The sequence below is a fragment of the Mustelus asterias genome, chromosome 28 (genome assembly GCF_964213995.1).
Source record: "Mustelus asterias chromosome 28, sMusAst1.hap1.1, whole genome shotgun sequence".
NCBI lineage: Eukaryota > Metazoa > Chordata > Chondrichthyes > Carcharhiniformes > Triakidae > Mustelus > Mustelus asterias.
This window is the reverse complement of record NC_135828.1, coordinates 28,821,645-28,842,001: the sequence shown is the minus strand read 5'-3', so window position 1 is coordinate 28,842,001 and position 20,357 is coordinate 28,821,645. Positions and strand designations below refer to the sequence as shown.

General features: G+C 43.5%; 1 protein-coding gene across 1 annotated transcript in view; it reads left to right on the top strand.

Moving 5' to 3' along the window:
- Positions 1-20,357, top strand: part of tm9sf3 (transmembrane 9 superfamily member 3) — a 144,161-nt gene that overhangs the window by 28,221 nt on the left and 95,583 nt on the right. Inside the window, exons 2-3 of the mRNA XM_078199779.1 lie at positions 4,452-4,647; positions 17,169-17,291. Coding sequence (XP_078055905.1) covers positions 4,452-4,647; positions 17,169-17,291 — 319 coding nt within the window. The remainder of the gene's footprint in view (positions 1-4,451; positions 4,648-17,168; positions 17,292-20,357) is intronic.

The window sequence follows — 20,357 nt, the reverse complement described above, 5'->3', positions numbered from 1 at the left end:
GTTTTGTCCTTCTGGTGGAAGAGGGTGTCTGTTGTAATGAGACCATGTTGAGTGCACTTGGTCAGCAGGAGGGCACCATTTTCATTAGCTTTTCTCAATGGTTCCACTCTCGACATTGAATCACAGCCACTCCTGGCATTGAGGTTTCCAAGAAGGATGATTTTTTTTTTTCTTGGGTTGGCAATGAGAAGTTCAGCAAAATAGAATTTTCCATTCATGTCTTCATTGAAATCAAGGATCAGGACAAAGCACTAATGATGGTGGCATATTGGTTACGGCTAAGCTTTAGGTGAAGTGTCATGAATCTTTCATTGATGTAGTTGGGGAGTTCTCGCAGTGCATCCAAGATCCTATCCTGGATGACAAAACTCTGTGGACATGAGGATCACTGTCAGTCTTTGCAGTGGAAGGTGTAGCTCTTACTTGCTCCTTCATCTGCCCTCCCCAGGGCAGCGATGTTGATCTACTGTCTTGATAGCTCATGTGAAATTGCAAACAAAAAACGTGTAAGCTTAGCAAAAAAACATTAGGATGGCTCAAAGAGTATCAAAAAACTGGCAGCCAAAATAGAGATTTTAAAAACAAGAAGTTATTTGAATACTCAAAGAATTGGCCCAATTATGGTCTGGAATCCTCAAGTTGATGACTGAGCAAGATAATTCAGTAAACAATGAAGTCGCATTGCAATCTTTAAAATTTGATTGCTTCTCTTTATCTAAACTTTATCTAAACTTGAGACTTCTCAGCACCTGTTCTAATAGAGTACAAGATCTGCCTGAAGCTAACTGCATTTGCAAAGCATACATTGACGGCCTTTAGTAGTTCAGTACATTCAAATGAGTACTCACTGGCAGGTGGCATCGAGTCAAGCAAAGGGTTGAAACAAAGGGCCAGTTGTAAGTCATGGTAACAAAACAGGAGGAGGCCATTTGGCCCATTGAGTCCATACAGGACCTCTGCAAGAACAGTTCAGCTGGTCCCACTCCCTGCATTTCCCCACTAATACTGCTGACTTTTGTTATTTTCAGGACTTATCAAATTTGCTTTTAAAAACCACGATGGAATGCCTCCACCTGCTAGAGATCCTCCCCATTTGCTGCATTTAAAAATTGTTTTCTCGTGTTTTCCCTGGTTCTTTTACCATTCACCTTTGATTGGTGTCCTCGGGTTCTCATCCCTCCTCCCAATTTTATCTCTACTCCATTCAGATTCCATCCTGATTTTCAACTCATCAGCCCAAGCCTCAACATTATCCCAAATTCAACCCCATATCTGTCCTAAGATGGCGAATCTTAGCCCCAACAGAGTTTGGGTGTTAGAATTGGTCAGTGTCCCAGGTTGCGGTTAGTACAAACTGTGAGTGTAACAAGTATTTAAAGAATCATAGAATTGCATTTGCATTTGTATGGAGAGGATTCTTCGAGACAGGATTTATTCCCACTTGGAAATAAATGGATGTGTTAGCGAGAGGCAACATGGTTTTGTGAAGGGGAGGTTGTGTCTCACTAACTTGATCGAGTTTTTAGAGGAAGTGACAAAGATGATTGATGAGGGTAGGGCAGTGGATGTTGTCTACATAGACTTCAGTAAGGGCTTTAACAAGATCCCTCACGGCAGACTGGTGCAGAGGTGAGCTGGCAAGGTGGATGCAAAACTAGCTCGGTTATAGAAGACAGAGGATAGCAGTGGAAGGGTGTGTTTCTGAATGGAGGGCTGGGACAAGTGGCATTCCTCAGGGATCAGTGCTGGAACCTTTGCTGTTTGTAATATATACATAAATGATTTGGAGGAAAATGTAACTGGTTTGATTAGTAAGTTTGTGGACAACACAAAGGTTGGTGGATTTGCGGATAGCAATGAGGACCATAAGAGGATACAGCAGGATATAGATCGGTTGGAGACTTGGGCGGAGAGATGGCAGATGGAGTTTAATCCAGACAAATGTGAGGTAATGCATTTTGGAAGGTCTAATACAGTTAGGAAATATACAGTAAATGGCAGAACTTTTAAGAGTATTGATAGGCAGAGGGACCTGGGTGTACAGGTACACAGGTCACTGAAAGTGGCAATGCAGGTGGAGAAGGTAGTCAAGAAGGCATACGGCATGCTTGCCTTCATCGGCATTGGTATTGAGTTTAAAAATTGGCAAGTCATCTTGCAGCTTTATAGAACATAAGGCAGCACTTGGAATATAGTGTTCAATCCTGGTCGCCACACTTCCAGAAGGATGTGGAGGCTTTGGAGAGGGTACAGAAAAGATTTATCAGGATGTTGCCTGGTATGGAGGGCATTAGCTATGAGGCAAGGTTGGAGAAACTTGGTTTGTTCTCACTGGAGCAACAGAGGTTGAGGGGAGACCTGATAGAAGTTTACAAGATTATGAGGGGCATGGACAGAGTGGATAGTTTGAAGCTTTTTTCCAGGGTGGAAGAGTCAATTACTAGGGGGCATAAGTTTAAGGTGCGAGGGGCAAGGTTTAAAGGAGATGTACAAGGCAGGTATTTTACACAGAGGTTGGTGGGCGCCTGGAACTCTCTGCCGGGGGAGGTAGTGGAAGCGGATACGGTAGTGACTTTTAAGGGGCGTCTTGACAAATACATGAATAGGATGGGAATGGAAGGATATGGTCCCTGGAAAGGTAGGGGGTTTCAGTTCAGTCAGGCAGCATGGTCGGTGCAGGCTTGGAGGGCCGAAAGGCCTGTTCCTGTGCTGTAATGTTCTTTGTTCTATTCAGCATATTGAAATATTCCACACATATCACAGGAGCATTATTAAACAATATTTGACAGCAAGTCACACAATGCAATATTACGAGGAATGGCAGAAAGCCTGATAAAGAGGAATGATTTAAAGGAGGAAAGAAAGGCAGATGTCTAGGGAGACAATGCCAGAACTTGGCTGAGAAGCTGAAGGCACCGGTGATGTAGTAATTAACATTGAGAATGCTGTTGGAGGAGCTTAGATATTTCAGAGGGTTTTGGGACTGGAGGAGATTAGAGATAGTGAGGGACAAGGCTATGGAGGGCTTTGAAAACAAGGACGGAAATTTTAAAATTGGGTCGTTGCTTAATCAGAAGTCAGTGTACGTCAGCATGAGCAGTGATGGATAAACAGGACTTGGTGGGTGTAAGGACATGGGTGGCAGAGCATTGAATGGCCAAGTTTGTGGAGGGTAGAATGTGGGAGGCTAGCCTGGAGTGTGTGAAAATCATCTTGCCTAAAGGTACAAATACAGGGATGAGGGTTTCAGCAGCGGATAAGCTGAGGGAGGGGTGGAGTTCAGCAATGCTCTGTTGGTGATATGTGACACCAAGGTAGCAAACAGACTGACTTCATGTCAGACTGTTGCCAGGAGGGGGATGGACTACGGAGTGTTTTTTTATAAACTAAAGCTGCACTCCAAAGATGTGCAGGTTACGTTGATTAGCCATGCAAAATTGCCCCTTAGTTTCGGGGGACTAGCATGGGGTTATGGGGGTAGGGCCGAGGTGAGATTGTTGTCTGGATGGCTGCCTTCTGCATGTCGGAATTTTATAATCTTCTGTGATTTATATGATCTATGAAGTAAATGATTTTCGCGATGTTTAGTTGGAGGAAATTTCTGCTCCTCTGGTACTGGGTGTGGGATAAACGATCTGATAATTTAGCAGCAGAGGAGTAGAGAAAAGTGGCCCTGAGGTAGAGTTGGGTGGCATCAGCATACATGATTTTTGGATGATGTCACTCGGGCAGCATGTAGATGTGCAATTGGATGGAGCCCAGGGTCGATCCTTGTGGGATTCTGGAGATAATGGTGCAGAAGCAGGAAGAGAAGCCATTGTCATTGTACCTGGCTATGATTAGGTATGAATTGAACCAGGAAAGTTCAACCCCACCTAGATTGTGTGAATAGTCTAATATGGTGCTGACACCGGGATTGTATCTGGATAATGGTGGCAAAGGGTGGACTACAGGCAGGTATGTGAATGTGTAACTATGTTCAGGCTTGGCATTGAACCGTGAACCTACAAGTCAGTATTGCTTGCTTATTGGTATATTTTGGGAGCAGGCAATTTGAAACATTTCAATGTGAATAATGGAACCCTGTGCATTGTAGGATGAACATTGTATGGAATATGAATTCCCAATTGTTTGCTGTCAAACATTGCATGACACTTCAATTGTAAAGCTAGTTACATTAACTAAAGGAACATCCCCTTTGATTCTTTCTCCTCCCATCTGTAGTGTTGATACCCTTGTTGACAGCTTCTTTAGAGATTGCTGTGAAGTGATTAGCTTTATTTGACCTCTGCATAGTACTTTCTATTAGAAATTTAATTTTCCAAAATACCATGCAATGCACTACTCAAAATGTAACTTTGTGTTAGTTGACTTGGATAAGTTATTTGTTATACTGTCTATAGTATAGCTGACATGCTATTGATTTTAATCTTCTAATTTTATTTTTCCAGTATGCAGATAAAGAGGAAGTGGTCTTATGGATGAACACTGTTGGACCCTACCATAATCGGCAAGAAACATATAAGTACTTTTCCCTACCCTTTTGTGCTGGGAAAAAAAAGACTATCAACCATTACCATGAAACATTAGGAGAAGCTCTTCAAGGAGTAGAGCTGGAGTTCAGTGGTCTTGATATTAAATTTAAAGGTAGGAATATTGATTTACTTCCTTTTATAAAGCATAGTAGGAAGGTAGTAGACTCACTGTGCTTGTTGCAATACATGTTGTTTAACAGGAAGGTTGGGTACATATATACAGGCCCCGATATTTATGGGGAAGCAAGGAGGATACGGGTGAGGCTGAAAAAGGCCAAGGAAGCCAGGGATGTGGAGAACTCTAACATCTTAAAGCTCCATCCCGTGCCTGGATGATGGCCAAATGGACAGCCTGACTGGTTGGAGGAACTGGATAGAGGGAACCCTGGTCTGGTCCAAACAATCAAGAGACAGTCAAAATACAATCTTTTCAAATTAACATAGAATGGTGGGTTTGAATCTCCATCAACTTTGGAGATTAGTTGGACCACTGGGATATTTTTAAATTAACTTTCCCGGCCGGTGCGCAATACTGGGAGCCATATTTATGGGGACATTGGAACCTTCGTTTTACAAATGTGCTATGCAAACATGCAGTGCTAAAGTGAGTCTTTAAAACCATAGAAAGGTTACAGCACAGAAGGAGCCCATTTTGCCCATCTTGCCCATGCCAGCCTGAGTACACCCCAGTGCCCTTTCTAATTCCACCTTCCTGCACGCAGCCCACAGCCCTGTAGCTTACAGCACTTAAGGTGCAGATCCAAGTACTACTTTAAAGAGTTTAGGGTCTCTGTCTCCATCCCAACTCAGGCAGCAAATTCCAGACACCCACTACTCTCTGCGTAACAAAGCTCTTCCCCATGTCCCCTCTACACCTTCTGTCACTTGAATCTGGGAGCCCAGGTTCTAGAATTCTCCACCAAGGGACACAGTTTTATTCTGCCCACTCTATTTCTTGGCCTCATAATTTTGTACACCTCTATCAAGTCACCCCTCAGTCTTTGTCCCAAGGAAAATGACCCCAACCTATCCAATCTCTCATAGCTACACTTTTCTTGCCCTGGCAACATTCTTGCTCTCTCTCTCTCTCAAGAGCGAGAGAGAGAGAGAGAGAGCAATTACGTCCTTCCTGTAACATGGTGACCAGAGCTACACACAATACTGCGATTGTGGTCTCACCAATGTTTTATACAATTCCAACATTATATCCTTCCTTTTGTATTCTATACCTCTGCCAATGAAGGAGAGCGATCCATATGCCTTCCTTACAACCAGGTCTACTTGAACTGCTGCCTTTAGGGGCCTGTGTACTTGTACACCAAGATCTCTCACTTAATCTACCCCTCTTAGTATGTTCCCATTTATTGTGCACTCCCTATAACTGTTTGACCTCGCTAAATGCATTATCTCGCACTTGTGTTAAAATTCATCTGCCACTTTACCGCCCACTCCACCAACCCATCTGGACATGTGACAGTTTTAGTTGTAGGATGTCCATGTTAGCTAAGTCTTTGTATTATTTATTCCTACTTTTTCCATATCCCTTAACCTTGCTCAGCATCTGTAGTGTTTCGAGAGTGGAGATTTGAGCATTCTCTTAAACATGTGTAAAGAGTTAAGGGAGGCGATGGCCTAGTGATATTGCCGCTAGACTGTTAATCCAGAAAAATCAACTAACGTTCTGGGGTTCAGATCCCGCCACGGCAGATGGTGGAATTTGAATTCAATAAAACAAACCTGGAATTAAGCATCTACTGATGACCATGAAACCTCTGTTGATTGTCAGGAAAACCCATCTGGTTCGCTAATGTCCTTTAGGGGAGGAAATCTGCTGTCCTTACCCGGGCTGGCCTACATGCGTCTCCAGAGCCACGACAATGTGGTTGATTCTCAACTGCCCTCTGAACAAGGGCAGCTAGGGATGGGCAATAAATGCCGGCCAGCCAACGGCGCCCATGTCCCACGAACAAAAAAAAAGTTGCCTGAGCTACCTTCTCATTGTCTTAATTTAAATTTCGTATTCCCTTCTCCATAACCCACGAATTATAAATATGTTTTCATACACTCGGCCTTTTTTGTATCTTTTTGTTGCAGCTGTCATTCTTGTTCGTGTTCTTTGACCTTGTATCTGTTGTTGCTTTTGTGTTTAATACTGGTTCAAACCATTCTTTAGCACCATCGTTACATCACCACAGAATTACCTCCCTCACTTTCAGGACTATGTGCTTGATTTGTTGTTAGAGTCCACTGTTGGCCTGTGAATTTACTTGGTTACAGTTTTCCCACCATATATTTGTTGATTCCTTATCAATTCAGAATAACCTCCTGCATGTGTGCCCTGGAGAAAGAGCATTTGGTATGGACAACACTGGGTTAGAGACAGAGTAAAGCTGCCTGATGCAAGATGCTTTTAGGCTGATGAAATTGTTCTGAAATGTATTCATGATGGTAACGTAGGAAACATGATAACTGAACAGCAGTGTGATAATGACCAAATCACGTGTTTTTAATCATGTTGATTGTGGAATAAATACTTGGCAGGACATTGGAGATAATTCCCCTGCTCAGACTCAAAATAGTGTCCTGAGATCATCTGCATGCAGCTGAGCGAGCAGGTGAGATTTCAGTTTAACATTCACCCAAAGTAGTGCAGTGCTTCCTCTGGGTGTAAGCCTAAACCTGTGTGGTTAACTCTCTGTTGTGGGACCTGAATGCAAAAACCTTCAGATTAATCAGAAACAGACTATTTTAAGAAGCAAGTGTGCAAAGCTGTGAAATGTATCGGGCAAATAAGCTGCTAATCAGTATAAAGTGGAAGACAAAGTTCATTCTTGGGATATGAGTGTTAAGCCGGGATGGTGTATGGATCTCACCTTAGAGGTCTGATTTATGAGGAAAGCCTGAAGAAACATTCAGTGTGAAAGAAGGTATCAAACAAACAATTATGGCAAAGGTACATCTGGAAAACTAATTTATAAAACTGTAAGAGAGGACAAGAATCCCAGATTGAAGCGAGAAGATGGCAAATCTAGGGTATAGATGTCAGGAACTTTATCTTACTTCATTAAATTGAATACATATAGTTAATATTTTCTGTCAGTTTAATATTGTTTTCATGCAGCATTTACTGACAATATCCCTAAATCCAGGTTGAATTTGCAGAAGAATTTGCATTCTGGTACTGTAGAAACTGTCCTTCAGGTACTGAAGAAGTCTCTATTTACACAGTCCTTGGTAGCATGGAATGGCCATTGGTTTGTGCACAACTTGAGGTCATCCCAAATCCTGCTGTGTCTTAACCTGCATCAAACCCTTTTCAATTATCGCTCCCATGCTGTTGACCTCCTGTTCTAGCAACATCCTGATTTTGAAGTTCACATCTTTGTTTTCAAATCCCTCCATGGCCTTGCTTCCCTATCTCTGTGATCTCCTCTGGTCCCACAGTCGTCTTTGAGATATCTATGCTCATCTAATTCTGGCCTCCTTGAGTATCCCCAATTTTAATGGCTCCAGTATTCATTTTGTCAAGCTTATAATCTGGATTACTGGTTAGGGTGGCCCAGTGGTTAGCATTGCTGCCTCACAGTGCCAGAGGCCCAAATTCGATTCCCGACTCTGGTTACTGTCTGTGCTGGGGCTCAACTATTTATGATATTAATGACTTGGGTGAAAGCACCAATGTAGCCAAATTTGCAGATGATACAAAGATAGGTAGTAGAGGAGGTTGTGATGAAGATATACTCTGAAGGTAGGTAGTCGAGGAAGTTGTGAGGAGAATACAAAGAATAAGTTAAATGAGTGGGCAAAAATTTGGCAGTAGGTGTATCACGTGGGAAAATGTGAGGTTCTCTACTTTGACAGGAAGAATAGAAAAGCTGAACATTGTAAATGGTGAGAGACTGCAGAATGCTGTCCTTGTTCGTTGTTCGCGGAGTTAGTACAGCTTCATCAGGTAATCGGGAAGGCAAATTGTATGCCCAACACAAACTGGAGGGACAACCTTATCCTTCACCAGTTGTGCCAACTCCAGCATGATGCCACCATTAAACAAATCTTCTCCTCCCCCACCCCCATTAGCATTCTGCAGGAATCACTCCCTACATGGCACCCTGGTCTACTCCATTGCCCCCAGCCCTTCATCCTCTTCCTATGGCACCTTCCCATGCAGTTGCAGAAAGTGTAACACGTGTCCCTTTACCCTGCCCCCTCTCCCCTCATAGTCAGGCTCAAATAGGTGGGGGAGCAGTGTTTCACTTGCACCTCCTTCAATTTGATCACTGCTCCTAATGTGCTCTCCTCTACATTAAGAGACTAAGCACAGACTGGGTGACCACTTTGCGGAACACCTTCACTCCATCCGCAACCATGACTCCAACCTTCCTGCTGCTTGCCATTTTACCTCCGCATCTTGCTGTCATGCCCACATGTCCGTCCTTGGCCTGCTGCAACGCTCCAGTGAAGCCCAGCACACACTGGAGAGGCAGCACGTCATTTTCCGATTAAGCATGTTAACAACCTTCTGGACTCAACATTGGGTTCAACAACTTTAGATTATGAACTTTCCCCTCCATCTTGACCCCCTTGTTTTTTTATTTCTTTGGTTTGTTGCCTTTACTCCCCTCCCCAGCAGGACTGTCACTCCAGCCTATCCTTAATCATTATTCTGCCCCACCCCCAAACTATATAATTCATTACTTTTCTATTCTTCAGTTCTGTAGAAAAGTCACATGGACTTGTTCTGTTTTTCTCTCCACAGATGCTGCCAGACCTGCTGAGTTTATCCAGCATTTTGTGTTTTGATTTTAGATTTCCAGCATCTTTTATTTAAGGCAAATTGAATATTGGCCTTCACTGCAAAGGGGCTGGAGTATAGTAGTAGAGTCGTCTTGCTATAACTGTACAGGCATTGGTGAGATTGCAGTTAGAGTGCAGTGTAAAATTTTGGTCTCCTTGCTTAAGGAGGGATATACTTGCATTGGAAGCTGATCAGAGAAGACAGACTTGGCTGGTTCTTGGGATGATGGGATTGTTGTATGAGAAAAGGTTGGGCCTATATTCATTGGAGTTTAGAAAATTAAAAGGTGAACCTTTTAAAACGTATATGATTCTAAAGGGGCGTGACAGGGTAGATGCTGAAAGGATGTTTCATCTTGATGGGGATGTGGGTGGAATCTGTAACTAGGCATCTCAGTTTCAAAGCAAAGAGGTCTCCTGTTTAAGACAGAAGAGAAGGAATTTCTGAGGGTCATTGGTCTTTGGAATTCTCTGCCTAAGGAGGCTGTGTCATTGAATATATTCAAGGCTAAGTGAGATGGAATTTGATCTACAAGGGAGACAGGTTACTGGGGACAGGAAAGTGAAGGCTGGACCAGAATTGATCAACCATGGTCTTGTTGACTTGCAAAGCAGGCAAATGGGCTGAAAGGCTCTTATTTCTTATCATCTGATGACCATTGATGGCTGTGCCTTCAGTTATCTATTCCCTCAGCTGTGGGAATTCCCTCACTAAACCTCTCTGCCTCTACTTCCTTTTCCTGCTTTAAAATCCTTCCTTTAAACTAATCCCTGACTGTCTAAATATCGCCTTGTAAGGCTCGCTGTTAAATTTTGTTTTATAGTGCCTCCGTGAAGCACCATGAGGTGTTTCATGATGTTAAAGAGGCTGTGTAAATATAAATTGCTGCTATTTTTCAATGCAGAGCTTCTTTTGCCTTGACATGTAGAGCATTAGTTATTGGGGACTCCATAGTTAGGGGGATAGATAGGAGATTCTGTGGGAACGAGAGGGACTCGCGGCTGGTGTGTTGCCTCCCAGGTGCCGGGGTCTGTGATGTCTCGGATCGTGTTTCCGGGATCCTTAAGGGGGAGGGGGACCAGCCCCGAGTCGTGGTTCACATCGGCACCCAAGACATAGGTAGGAAAAGGGATGGGGATGTAAGGCAGAAATTCAGGGAGTTGGGGTGGAAGCTTAGGGCTAGAACATACAGAGTTGTTATCTCTGATTTGTTATCCGTGCCACGTGATAGTGAGGAGAGGAATAGGGAGAGAGAGCAATTGAACACGTGGCTACAGGGATGGTGCAGGAGGGAGGGATTCAGATACCTGGACAATTGGGGCTCATTCTGGGGGAGGTGGGACCTCTACAAACGGGATGGTCTACACCTGAACCAGAGGGGTACCAATATCCTGGGGGGGAAATTTGCTAATGCTCTTCGGGAGGGTTTCAACTAATTCAGCAGGGGGATGGGAACCTGAATTGTAGATCCAGTGTACAGGAGGTTGAAAGTAGTGAGGTCATGGATAAGGTTTCAGCGTCGCAGGAGTGCACTGGCAGGCAGGAAGGTGGTTTGAAGTGTGTATACTTCAATGCCAGGAGCATCCGGAATAATGAACTTGCAGCATGGGTTGGTACCTGGGACTTCGATGTTGTGGCCATCTCGGAGACATGGATAGAGCAGGGACAGGAATGGTTGTTGCAGGTTCCGGGGTTTAGATGTTTCAGTAAGAACAGGGCAGGTGGTAAAAGAGGGGGAGGTGTGGCATTGTTAGTCAAGGACAGTATTACGGTGGCAGAAAGGACGTTTGATGAGGACTCGTCGGCTGAGGTTAGAAACAGGAAAGGAGAGGTCATCCTGTTGGGAGTTTTCTATAGGTCTCCAAAAAGTTCCAGAGATGTAGAGAAAAGTATTGCAAAGATGATTCTGGATAGGAGCAAAAGTAACAGGGTAGTTGTTATGGGGGACTTTAACTTTGCAAATATTAACTGGAAAAGCTATAGTTCGAGTACTTTAGATGGGTCAGCTTTTGTCCAATGTGTGCAGGAGGATTTCCTGACACAGTATGTAGATAGGCCAACAAGAGCGAGGCCACATTGGATGTGGTACTGGGTAATGAACCAGATCAGGTGTTAGATTTGGAGGTAGGGGAGCACTTTGGTGATAGTGACCACAATTCGGTTACGTTTACTTTAGCGATGGAAAGGAATAGGTATATACCGAAGGGCAAGAGTTATAGCTGGAGGAAAGGAAATTATGATGCGATTAGGCGAGATTTAGGATGCATAGGATGTGGAAGGAAACTGCAGGGGATGGGCACAATTGAAATGTGGAGCTTGTTCAAGGAACAGCTACTGGGTGTCCTTGATAAGTATGTACCTGTCAGGCAGGGAGGAAGTGGTCGAGTGAGGGAACCGTGGTTTACTAAAGAAGTTGAATCTTTAGGAGAGGCGCTAAATGAATATTTTTCATCAATATTCATGCAGGAAAAAGACAATGTTGTCGAGGAGAATACTGAGATACAGCCTATTAGACTAGACGGGATTGAGGTTAATAAGGAGGAGGTGTTAGCAATTCTGGAAAGTGTGGAAATAGATAAGTCCTCTGGGCCGGATGGGATTTATCCCAGGATTCTCTGGGAAGCTAGGGAGGAGATTGCAGAGCCTTTGGCTTTGATCTTTACGTCGTCATTGTCTACAGGAATAGTGCCAGAAGACTGGAGGATAGCAAATGTTGTCCCATTGTTCAAGAAGGGGAGTAGGGACAACCCTGGTAATTATAGACCAGTGAGCCTTACTTCTGTTGTGGGCAAAGTTTTGGAAAGGATTATAAGAGAGAGGATTTGTAATCATCTAGAAAGGAATAATTTGATTAGTGATAGTCAGCATGGTTTTGTGAAGGGTAGGTCGTGCCTCACAAACCTTATTGAGTTCTTTGAGAAGGTGACCAAAGAGATAGATGAGGGTAAAGCAGTTGATGTGGTGTATATGGATTTCAGTGAAGCGTTTGATAAGGTTCCTCACGGTAAGCTATTGCGGAAGATATGGAGGCATGGGATTGAGGGTGATTTAGCGGTTTGGATCAGGAATTGGCTAGCTGTAAGAAGACAGAGGGTGGTGGTTGATGGGAAATGTTCATCCTGGAGTTCAGTTACTAGTGGTGTACCGCAAGGATCTGTTTTGGGGCCACTGCTGTTTGTCATTTTTATAAATGACCTGGGTGAGGGCGTAGAAGGCTGGGTTAGTAAATTTGCAGATGACACTAAAGTCGGTGGAGTTGTGGACAGTGTGGAAGGTTGTTGCAGGTTACAGAGGGACATAGATAAGCTGCAGTGCTGGGCTGAGAGGTGGCAAATGGAGTTCAATGCGGAAAAGTGTGAGGTGATTCACTTTGGAAGGAGTAACAGGATTACAGAGTACTGGGCTAATGGTAAGATACTTGGTAGTGTTGATGAACAGAGAGATCTCGGTGTCCATGTGCATAGATCCCTGAAAGTTGGCACCCAAGTTGATAGGGTTGTTAAGAAGGCGTACGCAGTGTTAGCTTTTATTGGGGGATTGCGTTTCAGAGCCAGGGGGTCATGTTGCAGCTGTACAAAACTCTGGTGCGGCTGCACTTGGAGTATTGCGTACAGTTCTGGTCACTGCATTATAGGAAAGATGTGGATGCATTGGAAAGGGTGCAGAGGAGATTTACTCGGATGTTGCCTGGTACAGTGGGAAGGTCTTATGAGGAAAGGCTGAGGGACTTGAGTTGTTTTCGTTAGAGAGAAGAAGGTTAAGAGGTGACTTAATAGAGGCATACAAGATAATCCGAGGATTAGATGGGGTGGATAGTGAGAACCTTTTTCCTCAGATGGTGATAGCTAGCACGAGGGGACATAGCTTTAAATTGAGGGGTGATAGATATTGGACAGATGTCAGAGGTAGGTTCTTTACTCAGAGAGTAGTAAGGGCGAGGAATGCCCTGCCAACATTAAGGGCATTTAAATGGTCATTGGATAAACATATGGATGATATTGGAATAGTGTAGGTTAGATGGGCTTTAGATTGGTTTCACTGGTCGGCGCAACATCGAGGGCTGAAGGGCCTGTATGGCGCTGTAATGTTCAAAGGACAATATTTGCTGATTCCTTCAATATAGTTCTTACTATTTGCCCTGCCTTCTGTTTCTGACTATCTTGGAGTTTGTTGGGGATGTCTGTGTGGCTAAGTGCTCTTCAAGTTGGAAATTCTGTTGCCTTGCTTGATTAAGAACTGAAGTATGTTTTTAAAATGGAATACCATATAACGAAATTGACCACAACAGGTGGAAAATCTTACATGGGCAATTTGTGAGAGTTTATGTTGGAGATTAACTGCAATAACAGCAGCAATGAGAACATTCATTTATATACTGCTTTTAACATCGTGACACCTCATTTGACACCAGGCCACATGAAAATTTAGGGCATATTGCCAAGAATTTGGTCAAAATGGTAGGTTCGAAGGTGAAGTGAAGAGATTTAGGGCCTTAGCCACTGAAGGCAAGGTCACCAGTAGCAGAGCCATTAAAATCAGCTACATTGAAGGTAGTGTTATGTGGGTTTTCATGTTACAGCGATCTGTGACCCTTGAGTGCCACTGTCCTGGTAGGTGTCAAGTTTTGTTTGAGCCCATTGGTGCAGTGTTTTAGATGACCTTGTTAAATCGATAGCCTTTGGCATTTTTTGTTGAACAACAGGCAAGGAGTTCTCCTGGTGACTGGTCAGCATTCCTCCTTTCACAAATACCGCTGGCAACAGGTTGCCTTGTCATTTATCTTGTAGGTTATTATCGTGTGGAGTGTTCAAAATGGTCACATTCTAATTCCTTCTGATCAAAGAAAGCATCGTGTGAAGGTGTTTTGAGATGTTTTGATGTGATGAGGGACTGTTTTATACCAAGTATAATAGCTTACATTTGTGTAGTGTATTTAATGTAGTGAGATGTAAAAACTCTCTTAAGAGGTGTTAATTGGATACTAACCTGGAATGAGCTCAGGTTGTTCTCTGGAGACTAGAGATATGTGGTAAAGTTATAGGAAGCCTTTGACGGCAAATCACAACAGAAGCACAGAAATAGGACTAGATCATTCAGCCCGCCTAGGCTGCTCCACCATTCGATTAGATCACGGCTGATCATCCACTCAACACCACTTTCCTGTGCTATCTCAGGACCCACCCTTGATCTCATTAGTCATCAGAAATCTATTGATTTCTGTTTTGAGCTTGCTCAATGACTGAGCTTCCACAGCCCTTTCAGTGCAGAGAAATGCTGGAAAATCTCAGGAGGTCTGACAGCATCTGTGGCGAAAGAGTAGAGCCAATGCTTCAAGTCTAGATGACCCTTCTTCATCAGAGCTCTGACGAAGGGTCATCTAGACTCGAAATGTTGGCTCTACTCTCCACAGATGCTGTCAGACCTGCTGAGATTTTCCAGCATTTTTCTGTTTTTGTTTGATTCCAGCATCCAGAGTATTTTGCATTTCTTTCATATTCAGTGACTGTCTTTGCTCAGCCACTGACCTTCATCAACTCCTTCCTCCAAGCACACCTTCGATTCGAAACATTTGAAGATTTTTGATCAATACTTCATGAAATTTTACATAGTTTGATGTTAACTTCAACCTGGATCCAACTCTTAGCACAGCAGCCAAAAAATGCAAGGATGGTGAATGAAACCAAAAGGACCATTTTTGTGTAATGTATTCTTGTATCACTTTGAACTTGGATAAAATCATCTCGAGCTTACAATAGCTGCATCTATTTGAAAGTAGCATGGGGGTTCTTTGGAAATTAATCCATGTCAATGCAAGTTGTTCACATTGCATGGTTGCGATAGCATTGTTATCCCTTCTCAGATTGCATCCTCCTCCATGACATTTCCTCTGTCATTCATCGCTGGGGCCTGGCCTTTCCTGTTCCAATTCCTCCCTATCCCTAGGTAACCAGAAAATCTCTAGTAGTGCCTTCTACACCATGAACAGTGACTCCAGTGTAACCAAGACTCTACCCTTAAGCACCTCCTATTCTTCAGGAGCCTTGATGCATGTTGATAACATTCATTGTGACCTCTCGGTCACTAACCCTTGTCTGAGTAACATGCCACCTGAAGGCTCTTGTCATCTGACTGCATAGAATCATGGATGAGCCAGAACAGTGTCAGTTCAGTTGGGAATACCAAAGCTGTCATGTTTAGTTGTCAAAAATTCTACTCCATTCCCCTCAGATGCTGGTTGCTGAGACTGAATCCAGCAATATATAGCCACAATTTTTCTGCTCTTTGCTGATCAGAGCTTAATCACTCCGTGTCCAGGCAATCACCAAAGTGACCTCTTGAGCAATTTACTACGCCATGCAAAAACTCTTTATGGCTGCTGTGAATCTGTGCACCTCAGAATGAGTGGCAGGTGCTTCAACCCTGTGACCGTTGTACTTTGCAGTTGTCATTTATCTCAAGAGGCTTGGAATACAAAAGCAGGGATGTACTTCTGAGGCTTTATAAAGCACTGGTTAGGCCCCATTTGGAGTACTGTGAGCAATTTTGGGCCCCACACCTCAGGAAGGACATACTGGCACTGGAGCGGGTCCAGCGGAGATTCACACGGATGATCCCAGGAATGGTAGGCCTGACATACGATGAACGTCTGAGGATCGTGGGATTATATTCATTGGAGTTTAGGAGGTTGAGGGGAGATCTGATAGAAACTTACAAGATAATGAACGGCTTAGATAGGATGGACGTAGGGAAGTTGTTTCCATTAACAGGGGAGACTAGGACGCGGGGGCACAGCCTTAGAATAAAAGGGAGTCACTTTAGAACAGAGATGAGGAGAAATTTCTTCAGCCAGAGAGTGGTGGGTCTGTGGAATTCATTGCCACAGAGGGCTGTGGAGGCCGAGACGTTGAGCGTCTTCAAGACAGAAATTGATAAATTCTTGATTTCTCGAGGAATTAAGGGCTATGGGGAGAGAGCGGGTAAATGGAGTTGAAATCAACCATGATTGAATGGTGGAGTGGACTCGATGGGCCGAATGGCCTTACTTCCGCTCCTATGTCTTATGGTCTTATGGTCTTTCTAAATCTTCTAGCCCCTCTCCATATTAGCTTAACTTTGAAGAGTATCATTAAAATCTACCATTTTGCAGATCCTATGGCCACCTTCCTTAGATATCCCTATTTATTCCCATGTCTAATCAACCGCTTTTGTTAAACAGCTGGGGATGTTTTCCATTGTCAACAATTCCATTTAACTACATGTTTTTGTACTTTTATGCTGCTGTAAAAGTTTTATTTTGGAGCACCGTGTTACATAGATAGAAATTTTAGTCTAACTGAATGTGAATCCAGATCCCAAAAGCGAAATGGCAGTCATACTAATCAACTGCAGTTACTTCATGATCCATAAAACAAAATTACAAAATACTGCGGATGCTGGAAATCTGCAATTAAAAACAGAAATGCTGGGAACACTCAGCAGGCCTGGCGGCATCAATGGAGGAAAAAAAAACAGTTAACATTTCAGCTCTGACTTTTCATTTCTGATGAAAGTTCATGGACCTGAAACATTGACCATTTTTCTCTCTCCGCTGATGCTGCCAGATCTGCTGACTATTTCCAGCACTTGTTTTTATTTCACGCTCTATACAACTTGCATTTGGAACCATGGAGAAGCCTAGTAAGGTCTAAGGTTTATTGACTTGAGATCCCAGCATATCAGAAGGTAAAGACACAATAGTATGCTAGAAATGTACAATTTAAAGATACCCAGTTTGATATTTATATTCCGGTCCATTTGTGACAATGATTAATATATTTCAATGCATTGCTTTTATCTAGAGGACGTCATGCAAAGTACTTACTGTGAAATTGAGCTGGATAAACCAAAACGGGATGCCTTTGTTTATGCTATCAAGAACCACTACTGGTACCAGATGTACATTGATGATTTGCCAATTTGGGGTAAGTGACATCTCGGGTTGAGTTTAATAGAAGATGTCTACAAGAAAGTAATCTGAATTCCATTGACTTGTTTTCTTTTCTAATTCCCCCCTTCCCATTCTCATAGTCATGGAGGTTTACAGCATGGAAACAGGCTATTTGGCCCAACCTGTCCATGTTGCCCAGTCTTTATCACTAAGCTAGTCCCAATTGCTGCACTTGGCCCATATCCCTCTATATCCATCCTATCTGTGTAACTGTCTACCTGCTTTATGAAAGACAATTTGTACCCATCTCTACTACTCCCCCTGGCAGCTTGTTCCAGACACTCACCACCCTCTGAGTGAAAAAAGTTCCCCTCTGGACCCTTCTGTATCTCTCCCCTCTCACCTTAAACCTATGTCGTCTAGTTTATCCCCTACCTTCGGGAAAAGATGTTGACTATCTACCTCATCTTTTCCCCTCATTGTTTTATAGACCTCTATAAGATTACCCCTGAGCCTCCTATGCTCCAGGGGAAAGAAATCCCAGTCTATTGAGCCTCTCCTTATAACTCAAACCTGTAGCATCCCAGTAAATCTTTTCTGCGCTCTTTCTATTTTAATAATATCCTTTCTAAAAGAGGGTGACCAGAAATGTACACAGTAAAAGTGAGTGGGCGGGTGTGTAAGTGTGGCCTTACCAATGTCTTGTACAACTTAAACAAGATGTCCCAACTCCTGTATTCAATGTTCTGACCAATGAAACCACGCATGCTGAATGCCTCTCCTGAACATATTGGGGTAGGCCATTGAGCTTTGAGCCTTTTCCAGCATTCATAGGCACATAACGTAAATAGGGGCAGGATAGACCTTTTAGGCCTTCAAGCCTGCTTCGCTCTTCAGTAGAATCATGGTTAATCAACTCTACCTTCCTACACTCTTTATATCTCTTACTTCCCTTCATATTTAAATAGTGTATAATCACTGTGTTGAATATGCTCAAGGTTTAAGCATCTGCAACCTTTTCGAATATAGAATACCAAAGACTCCTAACCTTTTGAGTGAAGAAATGTCTCCTCATCTCGATTCTAAATGGCTGACCCTTTATTTTGAGACTGTGATCCCTCTTTCTAAATTCCACAGCCGGGAAAATCATCCTCCTGTAGCTCTTTAGAATGTTATGTTTCAATGAGGGAAATATTTTCAAGAGAATGCAGACCGAGATAATGAAATCTCTCCTCCTAGGACAATCTCCCGGTCCTACGAATGCGTCTAATGAATCTCTTATTCCACTCCCTCCTCCCTATATACTTACCATAGAACCATAGAAATTTACAGCTCAGAAACAGGTCTTCTGGCCCTTCTTGTCTGTGCCGAACCATTTTATGCCTAGTCCCACTGACCTGCACTTGGACCATATCCCTCCACACCCCTTTCATCCATGAACCCGTCCAAGTTTTTCTTAAATGTTAAAAGTGATCCCACATTTACCACTTTATCCTGCAGCTCATTCCACGCTCCCACCACTCTCTGCGTGAAGAAGCCCCCCCCTAATATTCGCTTTAAACTTTTCTCCTTTCACCCTTAACCCATGCCCTCTGGTTTTTTTCTCCCCGAGCCTCAGCGGAAAAAGCCTGCTTGCATTCACTCTATCTATACCCATCAAAATCTTCTACACCTCTATCAAATCTCCCCTCATTCTTCTACGCTCCAGGGAATAAAGTCCCAACCTATTCAATCTCTCTCTGTAACTCAGCTTCTCAAGTCCCGGCAACATCCTTGTGAACCTTCTCTGCACTCTTTCAACCATATTTACATCCTTCCTGTAACTAGGTGACCAAAACTGTACACAATACTCTAAATTTGGCCTCACCAATGCCTTATATAACCTTACCATAACACTCCAACTTTTATACTCGATACTCTGATTTATAAAGGCCAATGTACCAAAGGCACTCTTTACGACCCTATCCACCCGTGACGTCACTTTTAGGGAATTCTGTACCTGTATTCCCAGATCCCTCTGTTCAACTCCACTCTTCAGAGTCCTACCATTTACCCTGTACGTTCTACTTTGGTTTATCCTTCCAAAGTGTAAGAAGTATACTTCTTACAAGAAGTATAAAATCCTGCAGAATTGCAGTAAGACACACACAGGTGCCAGGCAATGACCATAGAACATAGAACAATACAGCACAGAACAGGCCCTTCGGCCCACGATGTTGTGCCGAGCTTTATCTGAAGCCAAGATCAAGCTATCCCACTCCCTATCATCCTGGTGTGCTCCATGTGCCTATCCAATAACCGCTTAAATGTTCCTAAAAAAGTGAAAAGGGTTGGATCCCATGGGATAAAGGGGGAGGTGGCTAGATGGGTGGAGAACTGGCTTGGTCATAGAAGACAGAGGGTGGTAGTGGAAGGGTCTTTTTCCGGCTGGAGGCCTGTGACTAGTGGTGTACCGCAGGGCTCTGTATTGGGACCTCTGCTGTTTGTGATTTATATAAATGATCTGGAAGAAGGAGTAACTGGGGTGATCAGTAAGTTTGTGGACGACACAAAACTGGCAGGACTTGCAGATAGTGAGGAACATTGTCAGAGGCTACAGAAGGATATAGATAGGCTGGAAATTTGGGCAAGGAAATGGCAGATGGAGTTCAATCCTGATAAATGTGAAGTGATGCATTTTGGTGGGAATAATGTAGGGAGGAGCTACACGATAAATGGAAGAACCATAAAGGGTGTAGAGACGCAGAGGGACCTGGGTGTGCAAGTCCACAGATCTTTGAAGGTGACGTCACAGGTGGAGAAGGTGGTGAAGAAGGCATATGGCATGCTTGCCTTTATAGGACGGGGCATAGAGTATAAGAGTTGGGGTCTGATGTTGCAGATGTATAGAACGTTGGTTCGGCCGCATTTGGAATACTGCGTCCAGTTCTGGTCGCCACACTACCAGAAGGACGTGGAGGCTTTGGAGAGAGTACAGAGGAGGTTTACCAGGATGTTGCCTGGTATGGAGGGGCTTGGTTATGAGGAGAGATTGGGGAAACTGGGGTTGTTCTCCTTGGAAAGACGGAGGATGAGGGGAGACTTAATAGAGGTGTATAAA